This window comes from Heptranchias perlo, chromosome 2, assembly GCF_035084215.1.
Source record: "Heptranchias perlo isolate sHepPer1 chromosome 2, sHepPer1.hap1, whole genome shotgun sequence".
In the NCBI taxonomy this organism is placed as follows: Eukaryota; Metazoa; Chordata; class Chondrichthyes; order Hexanchiformes; family Hexanchidae; genus Heptranchias; species Heptranchias perlo.
Window position 1 is genome coordinate 172,043,230 of NC_090326.1, and position 22,840 is coordinate 172,066,069.

A 22,840-nucleotide genomic window follows, 5' to 3' on the forward strand; every position below is an offset into this window, starting at 1 on the left:
TCAATGATTTGGATGAGGGAACTAAATGTAATATTTCCAAGTTTGCAGACGACACAAAGCTGGGGTGGAATGTGAGCTGTGAGGAGGATGCAAAGAGGCTCCAATGTGATTTAGACAAGTTGGGTGAGTGGGCAAGAACATGGCAGATGCAGTATAATGTGGATAAATGTGAGGTTATCCACTTTGGTTGTAAAAACAGAAAGGCAGATTATTATTTGAATGGTGATAGATTGGGAAAAGGGGAGGTGCAACGAGACCTGGGTGTCCTTGTACACCAGTCGCTGAAAGCGAGCATTCAGGTGCAGCAAGCAGTTAGGAAGGCGAATGGTATGTTGGCCTTCATTGCAAGAGGATTTGAGTACAGGAGCAGGGATGTCTTACTGCAGTTATACAGGGCCTTGGTGAGACCACATCTGGAGTGTTGTGTTCAGTTTTGGTCTCCTGATCTGAGGAAGGATGTCCTTGCCATGGAGGGAGTGCAACGAAGGTTTACCAGACTGATTCCTGGGATGGCAGGACTGACGTTCGAGGAGAGATTGCGTCGACTCGGCCTATATTCACTGGAGTTTAGAAGAATGAGAGGTGATCTCATCAAAACATAAAAAATTCTAACAGGACTAGACAGACTAGATGCAGGGAGGATGTTCCCGATGGCTGGGGAGTCCAGAACCAGGGGTCACAGTCTCAGGATACGGGGTATGCCATTTAGAACCGAGATGAGGAGAAATTTCTTCACTCAGAGGGTGGTGAACCTGTGGAATTCTCCAGCACAGAAGGCAGTGGAGGCCAAGTCATTAGATGTATTCAAGAAGGCGATAGATATATTTCTTAATGCTAAAGGGATCAAGGGATATGGGGAAAAAGCGGGAACAGGGTACTGAGTTAGACAATCAGCCATGATCATTTTGAATGGCGGAGCAGGCCCGAAGGGCCGAATGGCCTACTCTTGCTCCTATTTTCTATGTTTCTATGATTCTGTGATTAAAGGGTACGGGGAGTGAGGGGGAGAGTGGGATGAGACTGGGTGGGATATTGAAGGGTACGGGGAGTGAGGGGAGAGTGGGATTAGACAGGGTGGGATATTAAAGGGTACGGGGAGTGAGGGGAGAGTGGGGAGAGTGGGATTGGACAGGGTGGGATATTTAAGGGTACGGGGAGTGAGGGGGAGAGTGGGATTAGACTGGGTGGGATATTAAAGGGTACGGGGAGTGAGGGGAGAGTGGGATTAGACTGGGTGGGATATTAAAGGGTACGGGGAGTGAGGGGAGAGTGGGATTAGACTGGGTGGGATATTTAAGGGTACGGGGAGTGAGGGGGAGAGTGGGATTAGACTGGGTGGGATATTAAAGGGTACGGGGAGTGAGGGGAGAGTGGGATTAGACTGGGTGGGATATTAAAGGGTACGGGGAGTGAGGGGAGAGTGGGATTAGACTGGGTGGGATATTAAAGGGTACGGGGAGTGAGGGGGAGAGTGGGATTAGACTGGGTGGGATATTAAAGGGTACGGGGAGTGAGGGGGAGAGTGGGATTAGACTGGGTGGGATATTAAAGGGTACGGGGAGTGAGGGGAGAGTGGGATTGGACTGGGTGCGATATTAAAGGGTACGGGGAGTGAGGGGAGAGTGGGATTAGACTGGGTGGGATATTAAAGGGTACGGGGAGTGAGGGAGAGTGGGATTAGACTGGGTGGGATATTAAAGGGTACGGGGAGTGAGGGGGAGAGTGGGATTAGACTGGGTGGGATATTAAAGGGTACGGGGAGTGAGGGGAGAGTGGGATTAGACTGGGTGGGATATTAAAGGGTACGGGGAGTGAGGGAGAGTGGGATTAGACTGGGTGGGATATTTAAGGGTACGGGGAGTGAGGGGGGAGAGTGGGATTGGACTGGGTGGGATATTAAAGGGTACGGGGAGTGAGGGGGAGAGTGGGATTAGACTGGGTGGGATATTAAAGGGTACGGGGAGTGAGGGGAGAGTGGGATTAGACTGGGTGGGATATTAAAGGGTACGGGGAGTGAGGGGGAGAGTGGGATTGGACTGGGTTGGATATTTAAGGGTACGGGCAGTGAGGGGGAGAGTGGGATTCGACTGGGTGGGATATTAAAGGGTACGGGGAGTGAGGGGAGAGTGGGATTGGACTGGGTTGGATATTTAAGGGTACGGGCAGTGAGGGGGAGAGTGGGATTAGACTGGGTGGGATATTAAAGGGTATGGGGAGTGAGGGGGATAGTGGGATTGGACTGGGTGGGATATTAAAGGGTACGGGGAGTGAGGGAGAGTGGGATTAGACTGGGTGGGATATTAAAGGGTACGGGGAGTGAGGGGAGAGTGGGATTAGACTGGGTGGGATATTAAAGGGTACGGGGAGTGAGGGAGAGTGGGATTAGATTGGGTGGGATATTAAAGGGTATGGGGAGTGAGGGGAGTGTGGGATTGGACTCGGTGGGATATTAAAGGGTACGGGGAGTGAGGGGGAGAGTGGGATTAGAGTGGGTGGGATATTAAAGGGTACGGGGAGTGAGGGAGAGTGGGATTAGATTGGGTGGGATATTAAAGGGTATGGGGAGTGAGGGAGTGTGGGATTAGATTGGGTGGGATATTAAAGGGTATGGGGAGTGAGGGGAGTGTGGGATTGGACTCGGTGGGATATTAAAGGGTACGGGGAGTGAGGGGAGAGTGGGATGAGACTGAGTGGGATATTAAAGGGTATGGGGAGTGACGGGATTGTGGGATTAGACTGGGTGGGATATTAAAGGGTACGGGGAGTGAGGGGAGAGTGGGATTAGACTGGGTGGGATATTTAAGGGTACGGGGAGTGAGGGGAGAGTTGGATTGGACTGGGTGGGATATTAACGAGTACAGGGTGAGGGGGAGAGTGGGATGAGACTGGGTGGGATATTAACGAGTACAGGGTGAGGGGGAGAGTGGGATGAGACTGGGTGGGATATTAAAGGGTACGGGGAGTGAGGGGAGAGTGGGATTAGACTGGGTGGGATATTAAAGGGTGTGGGGAGTGAGGGGAGAGTGGGATTAGACTGGGTGGGATATTAAAGGGTGCGGGGAGTGAGGGGAGAGTGGGATTAGACTGGGTGGGATATTAAAGGGTGTGGGGAGTGAGGGGAGAGTTGGATTGGACTGGGTGGGATATTAACGAGTACAGGGTGAGGGGGAGAGAGGGATTAGACTGGGTGGGATATTAAAGGGTATGGGGAGTGAGGGGAGAGTGGGATTGGACTGGGTGGGATATTAAAGGGTACGGGGAGTGAGGGGAGAGTGGGATTAGACTGGGTGGGATATTAAAGGGTATGGGGAGTGAGGGGAGAGTGGGATTAGACTGGGTGGGATATTAAAGGGTACGGGGAGTGTGGGGAGAGTGGGATTAGACTGGGTGGGATATTAAAGGGTGTGGGGAGTGAGGGGAGAGTGGGATTAGACTGGGTGGGATATTAAAGGGTGCGGGGAGTGAGGGGAGAGTGGGATTAGACTGGGTGGGATATTAAAGGGTACGGGGAGTGAGGGGGAGAGTGGGATTAGACTGGGTGGGATATTTAAGGGTACGGGGAGTGAGGGGGAGAGTGGGATGAGACTGGGTGGGATATTAAAGGGTACGGGGAGTGAGGGGAGAGTGGGATTAGACTGGGTGGGATATTAAAGGGTACGGGGAGTGAGGGGGAGAGTGGGATTAGACTGGGTGGGATATTAAAGGGTACGGGGAGTGAGGGGAGAGTGGGATTAGACTGGGTGGGATATTAAAGGGTACGGGGAGTGATGGGGAGAGTGGGATTCGACTGGGTGGGATATTAAAGGGTATGGGGAGTGAGGGGAGAGTGGGATTAGACTGGGTGGGATATTAAAGGGGACGGGGAGTGGGGGGAGAGTGGGATTCGACTGGGTGGGATATTAAAGGGTATGGGGAGTGAGGGGGAGAGTGGGATTAGACTGGGTGGGATATTAAAGGGTATGGGGAGTGAGGGGAGAGTGGGATTAGACTGGGTGGGATATTAAAGGGTATGGGGAGTGAGGGGAGAGTGGGATTAGACTGGGTGGGATATTAAAGGGGACGGGGAGTGGGGGGAGAGTGGGATTCGACTGGGTGGGATATTAAAGGGTATGGGGAGTGAGGGGGAGAGTGGGATTAGACTGGGTGGGATATTAAAGGGTACGGGGAGTGAGGGGAGAGTGGGATTAGACTGGGTGGGATATTAAAGGGTACGGGGAGTGAGGGGGAGAGTGGGATTAGACCGGGTGGGATATTAAAGGGTACGGGGAGTGAGGGGAGAGTGGGATTAGACTGGGTGGGATATTAAAGGGTACGGGGAGTGAGGGGGAGAGTGGGATTAGACTGGGTGGGATATTAAAGGGTATGGGGAGTGAGGGGGAGAGTGGGATTAGACTGGGTGGGATATTAAAGGGTACGGGGAGTGAGGGGGAGAGTGGGATTAGACTGGGTGGGATATTAAAGGGTACGGGGAGTGACGGGAGAGTGGGATTAGACTGGGTGGGATATTAAAGGGTACGGGGAGTGACGGGAGAGTGGGATTAGACTGGGTGGGATATTAAAGTGTACGGGGAGTGACGGGAGAGTGGGATTAGACTGGGTGGAATATTAAAGGGTACGGGGAGTGACGGGAGAGTGGGATTAGACTGGGTGGGATATTAAAGGGTACAGGGAGTGAGGGGAGAGTGGGATTAGACTGGATGGGATATTAAAGGGTACGGGGAGTGAGGGAGAGTGGGATTAGACTGGGTGGGATATTAAAGGGTACGGGGAGTGAGGGGGAGAGTGGGATTAGACTGGGTGGGATATTAAAGGGTAATGGGACTGAGGGGAGAGTGGGATTAGACTGGGGGGATATTAAAGGGTACGGGGAGTGAGGGGGAGAGTGGGATTAGACTGGGTGGGATATTAAAGGGTACGGGGAGTGAGGGGGAGAGTGGGATTAGACTGGGTGGGATATTAAAGGGTACGGGGAGTGAGGGGAGAGTGGGATTAGACTGGGTGGGATATTAAAGGGTACGGGGAGTGAGGGGAGAGTGGGATTGGACTGGGTGGGATATTAAAGGGTACGGGGAGTGAGGGGAGAGTGGGATTAGACTGGGTGGGATATTAAAGGGTACGGGGAGTGAGGGGGAGAGTGGGATTAGACTGGGTGGGATATTAAAGGGTACGGGGAGTGAGGGGGAGAGTGGGATTAGACTGAGTGGGATATTAAAGGGTACGGGGAGTGAGGGGGAGAGTGGGATTGGACTGGGTGGGATATTAAAGGGTACGGGGAGTGAGGGGAGAGTGGGATTAGACTGAGTGGGATATTAAAGGGTACGGGGAGTGAGGGGGACAGTGGGATTAGACTGGGTGGGATATTAAAGGGTACGGGGAGTGAGGGGGAGAGTGGGATTGGACTGGGTGGGATATTAAAGGGTACGGGGAGTGAGGGGAGAGTGGGATTAGACTGGGTGGGATATTAAAGGGTACGGGGAGTGAGGGGAGAGTGGGATTGGACTGGGTGGGATATTAAAGGGTATGGGGAGTGAGGGGGAGAGTGGGATTAGACTGGGTGGGATATTAAAGGGTACGGGGAGTGAGGGGGAGAGTGGGATTAGACTGAGTGGGATATTAAAGGGTACGGGGAGTGAGGGGAGAGTGGGATTAGACTGAGTGGGATATTAAAGGGTACGGGGAGTGAGGGGAGAGTGGGATTGGACTGGGTGGGATATTAAAGGGTACGGGGAGTGAGGGGAGAGTGGGATTAGACTGAGTGGGATATTAAAGGGTACGGGGAGTGAGGGGAGAGTGGGATTGGACTGGGTGGGATATTAAAGGGTACGGGGAGTGAGGGGAGAGTGGGATTAGACTGGGCGGGATATTAAAGGGGACGGGGAGTGAGGGGAGAGTGGGATTAGACTGGGTGGGAAATTAAAGGGTACGGGGAGTGAGGGGAGAGTGGGATTAGACTGGGTGGGATATTAAAGGGTACGGGGAGTGAGGGGAGAGTGGGATTAGACTGGGTGGGATATTAAAGGGTACGGGGAGTGAGGGGGAGAGTGGGATCAGACTGGGTGGGATATTTAAGGGTACGGGGAGTGAGGGGAGAGTGGGATTAGACTGGGTGGGATATTAAAGGGTACGGGGAGTGAGGGGGAGAGTGGGATTAGACTGGGTGGGATATTAAAGGGTACGGGGAGTGAGGGGAGAGTGGGATTAGACTGGGTGGGATATTAAAGGGTACGGGGAGTGAGGGGAGAGTGGGATCAGACTGGGTGGGATATTAAAGGGTATGGGGAGTGAGGGGAGAGTGGGATTAGACTGGGTGGGATATTAAAGGGTACGGGGAGTGAGGGGGAGAGTGGGATTAGACTGGGTGGGATATTAAAGGGTACGGGGAGTGAGTGGAGAGTGGGATTAGACTGGGTGGGATATTAAAGGGTACGGGGAGTGAGTGGAGAGTGGGATTAGACTGGGTGGGATATTAAAGGGAACGGGGAGTGAGTGGAGAGTGGGATTAGACTGGGTGGGATATTAAAGGGTACGGGGAGTGAGGGGGGAGAGTGGGATTAGACTGGGCGGGATATTAAAGGGTACGGGGAGTGAGGGGAGAGTGGGATTAGACTGGGTGGGATATTAAAGGGTACGGGGAGTGAGGGGGAGAGTGGGATTAGACTGGGTGGGATATTAAAGGGTACGGGGAGTGAGGGGAGAGTGGGATTCGACTGGGTGGGATATTAAAGGGTACGGGGAGTGAGGGGGAGAGTGGGATTAGACTGGGTGGGATATTAAAGGGTACGGGGAGTGAGGGGGAGAGTGGGATTAGACTGGGTGGGATATTAAAGGGTACGGGGAGTGAGGGGAGAGTGGGATTAGACTGGGTGGGATATTAAAGGGTACGGGGAGTGAGGGGGAGAGTGGGATTAGACTGGGTGGGATATTAAAGAGTACGGGGAGTGAGGGGAGAGTGGGATTAGACTGGGTGGGATATTAAAGGGTACGGGGAGTGAGGGGAGAGTGGGATTCGATTGGGTGGGATATTAAAGGGTACGGGGAGTGAGGGGGAGAGTGGGATTAGACTGGGTGGGATATTAAAGGGTACGGGGAGTGAGGGGGAGAGTGGGATTAGACTGGGTGGGATATTAAAGGGTACGGGGAGTGAGGGGGAGAGTGGGATTAGACTGGGTGGGATATTAAAGGGTACGGGGAGTGAGGGGGAGAGTGGGATTAGACTGGGTGGGATATTAAAGGGTACGGGGAGTGACGGGAGAGTGGGATTAGATTGGGTGGGATATTAAAGGGTACGGGGAGTGAGGGGAGAGTGGGATTGGACTGGGTGGGATATTAAAGGGTACGGGGAGTGAGGGGAGAGTGGGATTGGACTGGGTGGGATATTAAAGGGTACGGGGAGTGAGGGGAGAGTGGGATTAGATTGGGTGGGATATTAAAGGGTACGGGGAGTGAGGGGAGAGTGGGATTAGATTGGGTGGGATATTAAAGGGTACGGGGAGTGAGGGGAGAGTGGGATTAGATTGGGTGGGATATTAAAGGGTACGGGGAGTGAGGGGAGAGTGGGATTAGACTGGGTGGGATATTAAAGGGTACGGGGAGTGAGGGGAGAGTGGGATTAGACTGGGTGGGATATTAAAGGGTACGGGGAGTGAGGGGGAGAGTGGGATTAGACTGGGTGGGATATTAAAGGGTATGGGGAGTGAGGGGGAGAGTGGGATTAGACTGGGTGGGATATTAAAGGGTACGGGGAGTGAGGGGGAGAGTGGGATTAGACTGGGTGGGATATTAAAGGGTACGGGGAGTGAGGGGGAGAGTGGGATTAGACTGGGTGGGATATTAAAGGGTATGGGGAGTGAGGGGGAGAGTGGGATTAGACTGGGTCGGATATTAAAGGGTACGGGGAGTGAGGGGAGAGTGGGATTAGACTGGGTGGGATATTAAAGGGTACGGGGAGTGAGGGGGAGAGTGGGATTAGACTGGGTGGGATATTAAAGGGTACGGGGAGTGAGGGGAGAGTGGGATTAGACTGGGTGGGATATTAAAGGGTACGGGGAGTGAGGGGGAGAGTGGGATTAGACTGGGTGGGATATTAAAGGGTACGGGGAGTGAGGGGGACAGTGGGATTAGACTGGGTGGGATATTAAAGGGTATGGGGAGTGAGGGGAGAGAGGGATTAGACTGGGTGGGATATTAAAGGGTGTGGGGAGTGAGGGGAGAGTGGGATTAGACTGGGTGGGATATTAAAGGGTACGGGGAGTGAGGGGAGAGTGGGATTAGACTGGGTGGGATATTAAAGGGTACGGGGAGTGAGGGGGAGAGTGGGATTAGACTGGGTGGGATATTAAAGGGTACGGGCAGTGAGGGGAGAGTGGGATTAGACTGGGTGGGATATTAAAGGGTACGGGGAGTGAGGGGAGAGTGGGATTAGACTGGGTGGGATATTAAAGGGTACGGGGAGTGAGGGGGAGAGTGGGATTAGACTGGGTGTGATATTAAAGGGTATGGGGAGTGAGGGGAGAGTGGGATTGGATTGGGTGGGATATTAAAGGGTACGGGGAGTGAGGGAGAGTGGGATTAGACTGGGTGGGATATTAAAGGGTACGGGGAGTGAGGGGAGAGTGGGATTAGACTGGATAGGATATTAAAGGGGACGGGGAGTGAGGGAGAGTGGGATTAGACTGGGTGGGATATTAAAGGGTACGGGGAGTGAGGGGGAGAGTGGGATTAGACTGGGTGGGATATTAAAGTGTACGGGGAGTGAGGGGGAGAGTGGGATTAGACTGGGTGGGATATTAAAGGGGATGGGGAGTGAGGGGAGTGTGGGATTGGACTCGGTGGGATATTAAAGGGTAAGGGGAGTGACGGGATAGTGGGATTAGACTGGGTGGGATATTAAAGGGTAATGGGATTGAGGGGGAGAGTGGGATTAGACTGGGTGGGATATTAAAGGGTACGGGGAGTGAGGGGGAAAGTGGGATTTGACTGGGTGGGATATTAAAGGGTACGGGGAGTGAGGGGGAGAGTGGGATTAGACTGGGTGGGATATTAAAGGGTACGGGGAGTGAGGGGAGAGTGGGATTAGACTGGGTGGGATATTAAAGGGTACGGGGAGTGAGGGGAGAGTGGGATTAGACTGGGTGGGATATTAAAGGGTATGGGGAGTGAGGGGAGAGTGGGATTAGACTGGGTGGGATATTAAAGGGTACGGGGAGTGAGGGGGAGAGTGGGATTAGACTGGGTGGGATATTAAAGGGTACGGGGAGTGAGTGGAGAGTGGGATTAGACTGGGTGGGATATTAAAGGGAACGGGGAGTGAGTGGAGAGTGGGATTAGACTGGGTGGGATATTAAAGGGTACGGGGAGAGAGGGGGGAGAGTGGGATTAGACTGGGTGGGATATTAAAGAGTACGGGGAGTGAGGGGAGAGTGGGATGAGACTGGGTGGGATATTAAAGGGTACGGGGAGTGAGGGGGAGAGTGGGATTAGACTGGGTGGGATATTAAAGGGTACGGGGAGTGAGGGGGAGAGTGGGATTAGACTGGGTGGGATATTAAAGGGTACGGGGAGTGAGGGGAGAGTGGGATTAGACTGGGTGGGATATTAAAGGGTACGGGGAGTGAGGGGGAGAGTGGGATTAGACTGGGTGGGATATTAAAGAGTACGGGGAGTGAGGGGAGAGTGGGATGAGACTGGGTGGGATATTAAAGGGTACGGGGAGTGAGGGGAGAGTGGGATTAGACTGGGTGGGATATTAAAGGGTATGGGGAGTGAGGGGGAGAGTGGGATTAGACTGGGTGGGATATTAAAGGGTACGGGGAGTGAGGGGAGAGTGGGATTCGATTGGGTGGGATATTAAAGGGTACGGGGAGTGAGGGGAGAGTGGGATGAGACTGGGTGGGATATTAAAGGGTACGGGGAGTGAGGGGAGAGTGGGATTAGACTGGGTGGGATATTAAAGGGTACGGGGAGTGAGGGGAGAGTGGGATTAGACTGGGTGGGATATTAAAGGGTAATGGGATTGAGGCGGAGAGTGGGATTAGACTGGGTGGGATATTAAAGGGTACGGGGAGTGAGGGGGAGAGAGTGGGATTAGAGTGGGTGGGATATTAAAGGGTACGGGGAGTGAGGGGGAGAGTGGGATTAGACTGGGTGGGATATTAAAGGGTATGGGGAGTGAGGGGAGAGTGGGATTAGACTGGGTGGGATATTAAAGGGTACGGGGAGTGAGGGGAGAGTGGGATTAGACTGGGTGGGATATTAAAGGGTACGGGGAGTGAGGGGGAGAGTGGGATTAGACTGGGTGGGATATTAAAGGGTACGGGGAGTGAGGGGGAGAGTGGGATTAGACTGGGTGGGATATTAAAGGGTACGGGGAGTGAGGGGAGAGTGGGATTGGACTGGGTGGGATATTAAAGGGTACGGGGAGTGAGGGGAGAGTGGGATTAGATTGGGTGGGATATTAAAGGGTACGGGGAGTGAGGGGAGAGTGGGATTAGATTGGGTGGGATATTAAAGGGTACGGGGAGTGAGGGGGAGAGTGGGATTAGACTGGGTGGGATATTAAAGGGTATGGGGAGTGAGGGGGAGAGTGGGATTAGACTGGGTGGGATATTAAAGGGTACGGGGAGTGAGGGGGACAGTGGGATTAGACTGGGTGGGATATTAAAGGGTACGGGGAGTGAGGGGGACAGTGGGATTAGACTGGGTGGGATATTAAAGGGTATGGGGAGTGAGGGGAGAGAGGGATTAGACTGGGTGGGATATTAAAGGGTGTGGGGAGTGAGGGGAGAGTGGGATTAGACTGGGTGGGATATTAAAGGGTACGGGGAGTGAGGGGGAGAGTGGGATTAGACTGGGTGGGATATTAAAGGGTGCGGGCAGTGAGGGGAGAGTGGGATTAGACTGGGTGGGATATTAAAGGGTACGGGGAGTGAGGGGAGAGTGGGATTAGACTGGGTGGGATATTAAAGGGTACGGGGAGTGAGGGGGAGAGTGGGATTAGACTGGGTGGGATATTAAAGGGTACGGGGAGTGAGGGGAGAGTGGGATTAGACTGGGTGGGATATTAAAGGGTACGGGGAGTGAGGGGGAGAGTGGGATTAGACTGGGTGGGATATTAAAGGGTACGGGGAGTGAGGGGGAGAGTGGGATTAGACTGGGTGGGATATTAAAGGGTACGGGGAGTGAGGGGGAGAGTGGGATTAGACTGGGTGGGATATTAAAGGGTGCGGGCAGTGAGGGGAGAGTGGGATTAGACTGGGTGGGATATTAAAGGGTGCGGGCAGTGAGGGGAGAGTGGGATTAGACTGGGTGGGATATTAAAGGGTACGGGGAGTGAGGGGAGAGTGGGATTAGACTGGGTGGGATATTAAAGGGTACGGGGAGTGAGGGGGAGAGTGGGATTAGACTGGGTGTGATATTAAAGGGTATGGGGAGTGAGGGGAGAGTGGGATTGGATTGGGTGGGATATTAAAGGGTACGGGGAGTGAGGGAGAGTGGGATTAGACTGGGTGGGATATTAAAGGGTACGGGGAGTGAGGGGAGAGTGGGATTAGACTGGATAGGATATTAAAGGGGACGGGGAGTGAGAGGGAGAGTGGGATTAGACTGGGTGGGATATTAAAGTGTACGGGGAGTGAGGGGGAGAGTGGGATTAGATTGGGTGGGATATTAAAGGGGATGGGGAGTGAGGGGAGTGTGGGATTGGACTCGGTGGGATATTAAAGGGTAAGGGGAGTGACGGGATAGTGGGATTAGACTGGGTGGGATATTAAAGGGCAATGGGATTGAGGGGGAGAGTGGGATTAGACTGGGTGGGATATTAAAGGGTACGGGGAGTGAGGGGGAAAGTGGGATTTGACTGGGTGGGATATTAAAGGGTACGGGGAGTGAGGGGGAGAGTGGGATTAGACTGGGTGGGATATTAAAGGGTACGGGGAGTGAGGGGGAGAGTGGGATTAGACTGGGTGGGATATTAAAGGGTACGGGGAGTGAGGGGGAAAGTGGGATTTGACTGGGTGGGATATTAAAGGGTACGGGGAGTGAGGGGGAGAGTGGGATTAGACTGGGTGGGATATTAAAGGGTATGGGGAGTGAGGGGGAGAGTGGGATTAGACTGGGTGGGATATTAAAGGGTATGGGGAGTGAGGGGAGAGTGGGATTAGACTGGGTGGGATATTAAAGGGTATGGGGAGTGAGGGGAGAGTGGGATTAGACTGGGTGGGATATTAAAGGGTTCGGGGAGTGAGGGGAGAGTTGGATTGGACTGGGTGGGATATTTAAGGGTATGGGGGTGTGCAGGAGAGTGGGATTAGACTGGGTCGGATATTAAAGGGGACGGGGAGTGAGGGGGAGAGTGGGATTAGACTGGGTGGGATATTAAAGGGTACGGGGAGTGAGGGAGAGTGGGATTAGACTGGGTGGGATATTAAAGGGTACGGGGAGTGAGGGAGAGTTGGATTGGACTGGGTGGGATATTTAAGGGTACGGGGAGTGAGGGGGAGAGTGGGATTAGACTGGGTGGGATATTAAAGGGTACGGGGAGTGAGGGGAGAGTGGGATTAGACTGGGTGGGATATTAAAGGGCATGTGGAGTGAGGGGGAGAGTGGGATTAGACTGGGTGGGATATTAAAGGGTACGGGGAGTGAGGGGAGAGTGGGATTAGACTGGGTGGGATATTAACGGGCATGTGGAGTGAGGGGGAGAGTGGGATTAGACTGGGTGGGATATTAAAGGGTACGTGGAGTGAGGGGAGAGTGGGATTAGACTGGGTGGGATATTAAAGGGTACGGGGAGTGAGGGGAGAGTGGGATTCGACTGGGTGGGATATTAAAGGGTACGGGGAGTGAGGGGAGAGTGGGATTAGACTGGGTGGGATATTAAAGGGTATGGGGAGTGAGGGGAGAGTGGGATTAGACTGGGTGGGATATTAAAGGGTACGGGGAGTGAGGGGGAGAGTGGGATTAGACTGGGTGGGATATTAAAGGGTACGGGGAGTGAGGGGAGAGTGGGATTCGACTGGGTGGGATATTAAAGGGTATGGGGAGTGAGTGGGAGAGTGGGATTAGACTGGGTGGGATATTAAAGGGTACGGGGAGTGAGGGGGAGAGTGGGATTCGACTGGGTGGGATATTAAAGGGTACGGGGAGTGAGGGGAGAGTGGGATTAGACTGGGTGGGATATTAAAGGGTACGGGGAGTGAGGGGGAGAGTGGGATTAGACTGGGTGGGATATTAAAGGGTATGGGGAGTGAGGGGGATAGTGGGATTAGACTGGGTGGGATATTAAAGGGTACGGGGAGTGAGGGGAGAGTGGGATTGGACTGGGTGGGATATTAAAGGGTACGGGGAGTGAGGGGGAGAGTGGGATTAGACTGGGTGGGATATTAAAGGGTACGGGGAGTGAGGGGAGAGTGGGATTAGACTGGGTGGGATATTAAAGCGTATGGGGAGTGAGGGGAGAGTGGGATTCGACTGGGTGGGATATTAAAGGGTACGGGGAGTGAGGGGAGAGTGGGATTAGACTGGGTGGGATATTAAAGGGTATGGGGAGTGAGGGGGAGAGTGGGATTAGACTGGGTGGGATATTAAAGCGTATGGGGAGTGAGGGGAGAGTGGGATTCGACTGGGTGGGATATTAAAGCGTATGGGGAGTGAGGGGAGAGTGGGATTCGACTGGGTGGGATATTAAAGGGTACGGGGAGTGAGGGGAGAGTGGGATTAGACCGGGTGGGATATTAAAGGGTACGGGGAGTGAGGGGGAGAGTGGGATTAGACTGGGTGGGATATTGAAGGGTACGGGGAGTGAGGGGGAGAGTGGGATTAGACTGGGTGGGATATTAAAGGGTACGGGGAGTGAGGGGGAGAGTGGGATTAGACTGGGTGGGATATTAAAGGGTACGGGGAGTGAGGGGAGAGTGGGATTAGACTGGGTGGGATATTAAAGGGTACGGGGAGTGAGGGGGAGAGTGGGATTAGACTGGGTGGGATATTAAAGGGTACGGGGAGTGAGGGGGAGAGTGGGATTAGACTGGGTGGGATATTAAAGGGTATGGGGAGTGAGGGGAGAGTGGCATTAGACTGGGTGGGATATTAAAGGGTATGGGGAGTGAGGGGGAGAGTGGGGTTGGACTGGGTGGGATATTAAAGGGTACGGGGAGTGAGGGGAGAGTGGGATTAGACTGGGTGGGATATTAAAGGGTACGGGGAGTGAGGGGGAGAGTGGGATTAGACTGGGTGGGATATTCAAGGCTATGGGGAGTGAGGGGGAGAGTGGGATTAGACTGGGTGGGATATTCAAGGCTATGGGGAGTGAGGGGGAGAGTGGGATTAGACTGGGTGGGATATTAACGGGTAGACGGAGTGAGGGGGAGAGTGGGATTGGACCAGGTGGGATATTCAAGGCTATGGGGAGTGACAGGAGAGTGGGATTGGACTGGATGGGATTTTAAAGGGCACTGGGAGTGAGCAGGAGCGGGGGATTCGACTGGGTGGGATATTAAAGGGTATGTGGAGTGAGGGGAGAGTGGGATTAGACTCAGTATTTTATCACTGGAGACACTGTGCAATCTGAATGTTCTGGAATGTTCTCCGGCTGTGATGTATTCTGATTTGCCTTCTCTCAGTGTGTGGATTTGCCTGTGATTCGGGCAGTGGGCTTGTGAGCCGAGTGTGATATCACACCCCCAGGTGTTTCTGATTCACCCTCCGTGACTTTCTTCCCTCAGGTCAGGCAGGGGAATGTCCAAGCGATCGAGAGCACGTACTTGGCGATGGACACGGAGGAAGGGGTGGAGGTCGTTTGGAATGAAGTGAACTTCACCGATCGCAGTGTCTTCCGGATTCATGAGGTAATCTTCGAAACAGAATCGCAGCATCTCCTATTTCAAACGCCAAACTGAATGATACCAGAACGGAGAGGTTCGAACGATCATGAAAGGCCGAACAGGCTGGGGCTCTTTTCTCTACCGAATAGAGGTCATTAAAATTATGAAGTGGTTTGATAGGGTAGACGTAGAGATGTTTCCACTTGCGGGGGAGACCAGAACTACGGCCATAAATATAAGATAGAATCATAGAAAATTTACAGCACAGAAGGAGGCCATTCGGCCCATTGCGTCCGTGACGGCCGAAAATGAGCCACCCAGTCTAATCCCACTTTCCTGCACTCGGTTTTGAGGGTTTCTGCCTCTCCCACCCTCTCAGGCAGTGAGTTCCAGACCCCCACCACTCTCTGGGGGAAAACATTTCTCCTCAGCTCCCCTCTGATCCTTCTACCAATTACTTTAAATCTACGCCCCCTGGTTATTGACCTCCCTGCTAAGGGAAATAGGTCCTTCCTATCCACTCTATCTCGGCCCCTCATAATTTTGTACACTTCAATTAAATCTCCCCTCAGCCTCCTCTGTTCCAAAGAAAACAACCCCAGCCTGTAATCATGAGCGATTTTAACTTTCACATAGATTGGACAAATCAAATTGGCAAAAATAGCCCTGAGGAGGAGTTCATAGAGTGTATTAGGGACTGTTTCTTAGACCAATAGGTCGGGGAACCAACCAGGGAACTGGACATTTTGGATCTGGTAATGGGTAACGAAACAGGATTAATTAATGATCTCAAAGTAAAGGATCCCTTGGGAAGCAGTGATCATAACATGATAGAATTTCACATCCAGTTTGAGAGTGAGGATCTTGGGTCTGAAACTACTGTATTAAACTTAAATAAGGGCAATTATAAAGGAATGAGGACGGAATTGGCTAAAGTGGGCTGGGTAAACAGATTAGATGGTATGATGGTGGATAAACAGTGGCAAACATTTAAAAAGATATTTTATGACTCGCAACAAAAATATATCCCTGTGAGGAGGAAAGACTCCACAAAAAGGGTGAACCAACCATGGCTAACTGAGGAAGTCAAGGATGGTATCAGGTTAAAAGAAAAAGCATACAACATGGCAAAGATTACTGGTAAGCCCGAAGATTGGGAAAACTTTAAAAACCAGCAAAGGATGACTAAAAGAATAATAAAGAGGGAGAAAATAAATTATGAGAGTAAACTAGCAAGAAATATAAAAACTGACAGTAAAAGCTTCTACAAGTATATAAAAAGGAAGAGGGTAGCTAAAGTAAACATTGGTCCCTTAGAGGATGAGACTGGGGAAATAATAATGGAAAACAAGGAAATGGCAGAGGAATTGAACAGATATTTTGTATCACAGTAGAAGTCACCAATAATATACCAATAAAAGTAGAAAATCAAGGGGCAAAGGGGAGGGAGGAACTAAAAACAATCACTATCACTAGAGAAAGGCATCAAATGATATGGGGATGGTGCAGGAAAATGGGGTTGAGGTGGCAGATCAGCCATGATCTGATTGAATGGCGGAGCATGCTCGAGGGGCCGGATGGCCTACTCCTGCTCCTATTTCTTAGGTTCTTATGAAACATCAGAAATAGGAGCAGGAGTAGGCCTTATGGCCTCTCGAGCCTGCTCCGCCATTCAACAAGATCATGGCTGATCTTCGACCTCAACTCCACTTTCCTGCCCTATCCCCATATCCCTTGATTCCCTCAGAGTCCAAAAATCTATCGATCTCAGCCTTGAGCATCGACAGTCCTCTGGGGTAGAGAATTCCAAAGACTCACAACCCTCTGAGTGAAGAAATTCCTCCTCATCTCAGTCTTAACTGGCCGACCCCTTATCCTGAGACTATGCCATGATGTGGAGATGCCGGTGATGGACTGGGGTGGACAAATGTAAGGAGTCTTACAACACCAGGTTATAGTCCAACAGCTTTATTTAAAATCACAAGCTTTCGGAGGCTTCCTCCTTCGTCAGGTGAGTGTGGGATTCCATGAAAGGTACCACATATATTGTCAGAGAACAATGCCTGGTGATTACAGATAATCTGTCCAACTGCCCGTTATCAAGGCAATCAAAGGAATTGAATAGTGTTCAGACAGAGAGACATTACATACAAGACTACTGAATATACAAACGGTCAGAACCCAAAGGCAGAGAGAGAGAGAGAAACATCCGAAAGGAAGAGAAAGAGAGAGAATGACCAGTTGTATTAAAACAGATAACTTTTTTTCGCTGGTGGGGTTACATGTAGCGTGACATGAACCCAAGATCCCGGTTGAGGCCGTCCTCATGGGTGCGGAACTTGGCTGTCAATTTCTGCTCGACGATTTTGCGTTGTCGTGTGTCTCGAAGGCCACCTTGGAGAACGCTTACCCGAAGATCGGAGGCTGAATGACTTGAATGAATGAACTTGACGCTTGACTCGTCGATCGACAGTTCCGACGAGCCACAGCGAAAAATCACATAGACCTCCTCAGAAGTCAAAAAACACGGGACACAACCAACAGAGTACCCTTCGTCGTCCAGTACTTCCCCGGAGCGGAGAAACTACGCCATGTTCTTCGCAGCCTTCAACATGTCATCGATGACGACGAACACCTCGCTAACGCCATCCCCACGCCTCCACTACTCGCCTTCAAACAGCCACCCAACCTCAAACAGACCATCGTTCGCAGCAAATTACCCAGCTTTCAGGAGGACAGCGTCCACGACACCACACAACCCTGCCACGGCAACCTCTGCAAGATATGCCAGATCATCGACACAGATACCACCATCACACGAGAGGACACCACCCACCAGGTACATGGTTCATACTCCTGTGACTCGGCCAACGTTGTCTACTTCATCCGTTGCAGGAAAGGATGCCCCGGAGCATGGTACATTGGCGAGACCATGCAGACGCTGCGACAACGGATGAACGGACACCGCGCAACAATCGCCGGACAGGAGGGTTCTCTCCCAGTCGGGGAACACTTCAGCAGTCAAGGACATTCAGACACCGATCATCGGGTAAGCGTTCTCCAAGGCGGCCTTCGAGACACACGACAACGCAAAATCGTCGAGCAGAAATTGATCGCCAAGTTCCGCACCCATGAGGACGGCCTCAACCGGGATCTTGGGTTCATATCACGCGACATGTAACCCCACCAGAGAAAAAAAGTTATCTGTTTTTAATACAACTGGTCATTCTCTCTCATTCTCTTCCTTTCGGATGTCTCTCTCTCGCTCTCTCTCTCTCTGGCTTTGGGTTCTGACCGTTTGTATATTCAGTAGTCTTGTATGTAATGTCTCTCTGTCTGAACACCATTCATAGAATCATAGAAGTTTACAACATGGAAACAGGCCCTTCGGCCCAACATGTCCATGTCGCCCAGTTCATACCACTAAGCTAGTCCCAATTGCCTGCACTTGGCCCATATCCCTCTATACCCATCTTACCCATGTAACTGTCCAAATGCTTTTTAAAAGCCAAAATTGTATCCGCCTCTACTACTGCCTCTGGCAGCTCGTTCCAGACACTCACCACCCTTTGAGTGAAAAAATTGCCCCTCTGGACCCTTTTGTATCTCTCCCCTCTCACCTTAAATCTATGCCCCCTCGTTATAGACTCCCCTACCTTTGGGAAAAGATTTTGACTATCTACCTTATCTATGCCCCTCATTATTTTATAGACTTCTATAAGATCACCCCTAAACCTCCTACTCTCCAGGGAAAAAAGTCTCAGTCAATCCAACCTCTCCCTATAAGTCAAACCATCAAGTCCCGGTAGCATCCTAGTAAATCTTTTCTGCACTCTTTCTAGTTTAATAATATCCTTTCTATAATAGGGTGACCAGAACTGTACACAGTATTCCAAGTGTGGCCTTACTAATGTTTTGTACAACTTCAACAAGACATCCCAACTCCTGTATTCAATGTTCTGACCAATGAAACCAAGCATGCCGAATGCCTTCTTCACCACCCTATCCACCTGTGACTCCACTTTCAAGGAGCTATGAACCTGTACTCCTCGATCTCTTTGTTCTATAACTCTCCCCAACGCCCTACCATTAACGGAGTAGGTCCTGGCCCAATTCGATCTACCAAAATGCATCACCTCACATTTATCTAAATTAAACTCCATCTGCCATTCATCTGCCCACTGGCCCAATTTATCAAGATCCCGTTGCAATCCTAGATAACCTTCTTCACTGTCCACAATGCCACCAATCTTGGTGTCATCTGCAAACTTACTAACCATGCCTCCTAAATTCTCATCCAAATCATTAATATAAATAACAAATAACAGCGGACCCAGCACCGATCCCTGAGGCACACCGCTGGTCACAGGCCTCCAGTTTGAAAAACAACCCTCGACAACCACCCTCTGTCTTCTGTCGTCAAGCCAATTTTGTATCCAATTGGCTACCTCACCTTGGATCCCGTGAGATTTAACCTTATGTAACAACCTACCATGCCGTACCTTGTCAAAGGCTTTGCTAAAGTCCATGTAGACCACATCTACTGCACAGCCCTCATCTATCTTCTTGGTTACCCCTTCAAAAAACTCAATCAAATTCGTGAGACATGATTTTCCACTCACAAAACCATGCTGACTGTTCCTAATCAGTCCCTGCCTCTCCAAATGCCTGTAGATCCTGTCCCTCAGAATACCCTCTAACAACTTACCCACTACAGATGTCAGGCTCACCGGTCTGTAGTTCCCAGGCTTTTCCCTGCTGCCCTTCTTAAACAAAGGCACAACATTTGCTACCCTCCAATCTTCAGGCACCTCACCTGTAGCTGTCGATGATTCAAATATCTCTGCTAGGGGACCCGCAATTTCCTCCCTAACCTCCCATAACGTCCTGGGATACATTTCATCAGGTCCCGGAGATTTATCTACCTTGATGCGCGTTAAGACTTCCAGCACCTCCCTCTCTGTAATATGTACACTCCTCAAGACATCACTATTTATTTCCCCAAGTTCCCTAACATCCATGCCTTTCTCAACCATAAATACCGATGCGAAATATTCATTTAGGATCTCACCCATCTCTTGTGGTTCCGCACATAGATGACCTTGTTGATCCTTAAGAGGCCCTACTCTCTCCCTAGTTACTCTTTTGCCCTTTATGTATTTGTAGAAGCTCTTTGGATTCTCCTTTGCCTTATCTGCCAAAGCAATCTCATGTCCCCTTTTTGCCCTCCTGATTTCTCTCTTAACTCTACTCCGGCAATCTCTATACTCTTCAAGGGATCCACTTGATCCCAGCTGCCGATGCATGTCATATGCCTCCTTCTTCTTTTTGACTAGGGCCACAATCTCCCGAGTCATCCAAGGTTCCCTACTTCTACCAGCCTTGCCCTTCACTTTATAAGGAATGTACTTACCCTGAACCCTGGTTAACACACTTTTGAAAGCCTCCCACTTACCAGACGTCCCTTTGCCTGCCAACAGACTCTCCCAATCAACTTCTGAAAGTTCCTGTCTAATACCATCAAAATTGGCCTTTCCCCAATATAGAATTTTAACTTTTGGGCCAGACCTATCCTTCTCCATAGCTATCTTAAAACTAATGGAATTATGATCACTGGTCCCAAAGTGATCCCTCACTAACACTTCTGTCACCTGCCCTTCCTTATTTCCCAAGAGGAGGTCAAGTTTTGCCCCCTCTCTAGTCGGGCCATCCACATACTGAATGAGAAATTCCTCCTGAATACACTCAACAAATTTCTCTCCATCCAAGCCCCTAATGCTATGGCTGTCCCAGTCAATGTTGGGAAAGTTAAAGTCCCCTACTATTACCACCCTATTTTTCTTGCAGCTGTCTGTAATCTCCTTACATATTTGCTCCTCAATTTCCCGTTGACTATTTGGGGGTCTGTAGTACAATCCTATCAAAGTGATCTCTCCCTTCTTATTTTTCAGTTCTACGCATATAGACTCAGTGGGCGAACCCTCGGATATATCCCCTCTCACTACTGCCGTGATGTTCTCCCTAATCAAGAACGCAACTCCCCCTCCTCTCTTACCTCCTGCTCTATCTTTCCTATAGCATCTGTACCCTGGAACATTGAGCTGCCAGTCCTGCCCCTCCCTTAGCCATGTTTCAGTAATAGCTATAACATCCCAGTCCCATGTACCCATCCATGCCCTGAGTTCATCTGCCTTGCCCATCAGACTTCTTGCATTGAAATAAATGCAGTTTAATCTAGACTTCCCTTGGTCTTTGCCCTGCTTTCTCAGACCATCTGTCCGGTCATGTTTTGTGCACTCTCCCTTATTGCCTTTTGTTTCTGTCACCACTTTACTTCCCACTGACTTTCTGCATCGGTTCCCATCCCCCTGCCAAATTAGTTTAAACCCTCCCCAACAGCACTAGCAAACACTGCAAGGTCCTCCTTACTAACATCTGGGGACTTGTGCCAAAATTGGGAGAGCTGTCCCACAGACTAGTCAAGCAACAGCCTGACATAGCCATACTCACAGAATCATATCTTTCAGCCAACGTCCCAGACTCTTCCATCACCATCCCTGGGTATGTCCTGTCCCACCGGCAGGACAGACCCACCAGAGGTGGCGGTACAGTGATATACAGTCAGGAGGGAGTGGCCCTGGGAGTCCTCAACATTGACTCTGGACCCCATGAAATCTCATGGCATCAGGTCAAACATGGGCAAGGAAACCTCCTGCTGATTACCACCTACCGTCCTCCCTCAGCTGATGAATCAGTCCTCCTCCATGTTGAACACCACTTGGAGGAAGCACTGAGGGTAGCAAGGGCACAAAATGTGCTCTGGGTGGGGGACTTCAATGTCCATCACCAAGAGTGGCTCGGTAGCACCACTACTGACCGAGCTGGCCGAGTCCTGAAGGACACAGCTGCCAGACTGGGCCTGCGGCAGGTGGTGAGCGAACCAACACGAGGGAAAAACTTACTTGACCTCGTCCTCACCAATCTACCTGTCGCAAATGCATCTGTCCATGACAGTATTGGTAGGAGTGACCACCACACAGTCCTCGTGGAGATGAAGTCCCGTCTTCGCACTGAGGACACCATCCAACGTGTTGTGTGGCACTACCACCGTGCTAAATGGGATAGATTCAGAACGGATCTAGCAGCTCAAAATTGGGCATTCATGAGGCGCTGTGGGCCAACAGCAGCAGCAGGATTGTATTCCAGCACAATCTGTAACCTCATGGCCCGGCATATTCCTCACTCTACCATTACCAACAAGCCAGGGGATCAACCCTGGTTCAATGAGGAGTGTAGAAGAGCATGCCAGGAGCAGCACCAGGCGTACCTAAAAATGAGGTACCAACCTGGTGAAGCTACAACTCAGGACTACATGCATGCTAAACAGCGGAAGCAACATGCTATAGACAGAGCTAAGCGATTCCACAACCAACGGATCAGATCAAAGCTCTGCAGTCCTGCCACATCCAGTCGTGAATGGTGGTGGACAATTAAACAACTAATGGGAGGAGGAGGCTCTGCAAACATCCCCATTCTCAATGATGGCGGAGTCCAGCACGTGAGTGCAAAAGACAAGGCTGAAGCGTTTGCAACCATCTTCAGCCAGAAGTGCCGAGTGGATGATCCATCTCGGCCTCCTCCCAATATCCCCACCATCACGGAAGCCAGTCTTCGGCCAATTCGATTCACTCCACGTGATATCAAGAAACGGCTGAGTGCACTGGATACAGCAAAGGCTATGGGCCCCGACAACATCCCAGCTGTAGTGCTGAAGACTTGTGCTCCAGAACTAGCTGCGCCTCTAGCCAAGCTGTTCCAGTACAGCGACAACACTGGCATCTACCCGACAATGTGGAAAATTGCCCAGGTATGTCCTGTCCACAAAAAGCAGGACAAATCCAATCCGGCCAACTACCGCCCCATCAGTCTACTCTCAATCATCAGCAAAGTGATGGAAGGTGTCGTCGAAGTGCTATCAAGCGGCACTTACTCACGAATAACCTGCTCACCGATGCTCAGTT

At 51.2% G+C, this 22,840-nt stretch overlaps 1 protein-coding gene across 1 annotated transcript in view; it reads left to right on the plus strand.

Moving 5' to 3' along the window:
• Positions 1 to 22,840, plus strand: part of LOC137332684 (nuclear receptor-binding protein 2-like) — a 195,974-nt gene that overhangs the window by 33,214 nt on the left and 139,920 nt on the right. The window contains exon 2 of the mRNA XM_067996634.1: positions 14,721 to 14,843. Within this exon, the coding sequence (XP_067852735.1) occupies positions 14,721 to 14,843 (123 nt within the window). The remainder of the gene's footprint in view (positions 1 to 14,720; positions 14,844 to 22,840) is intronic.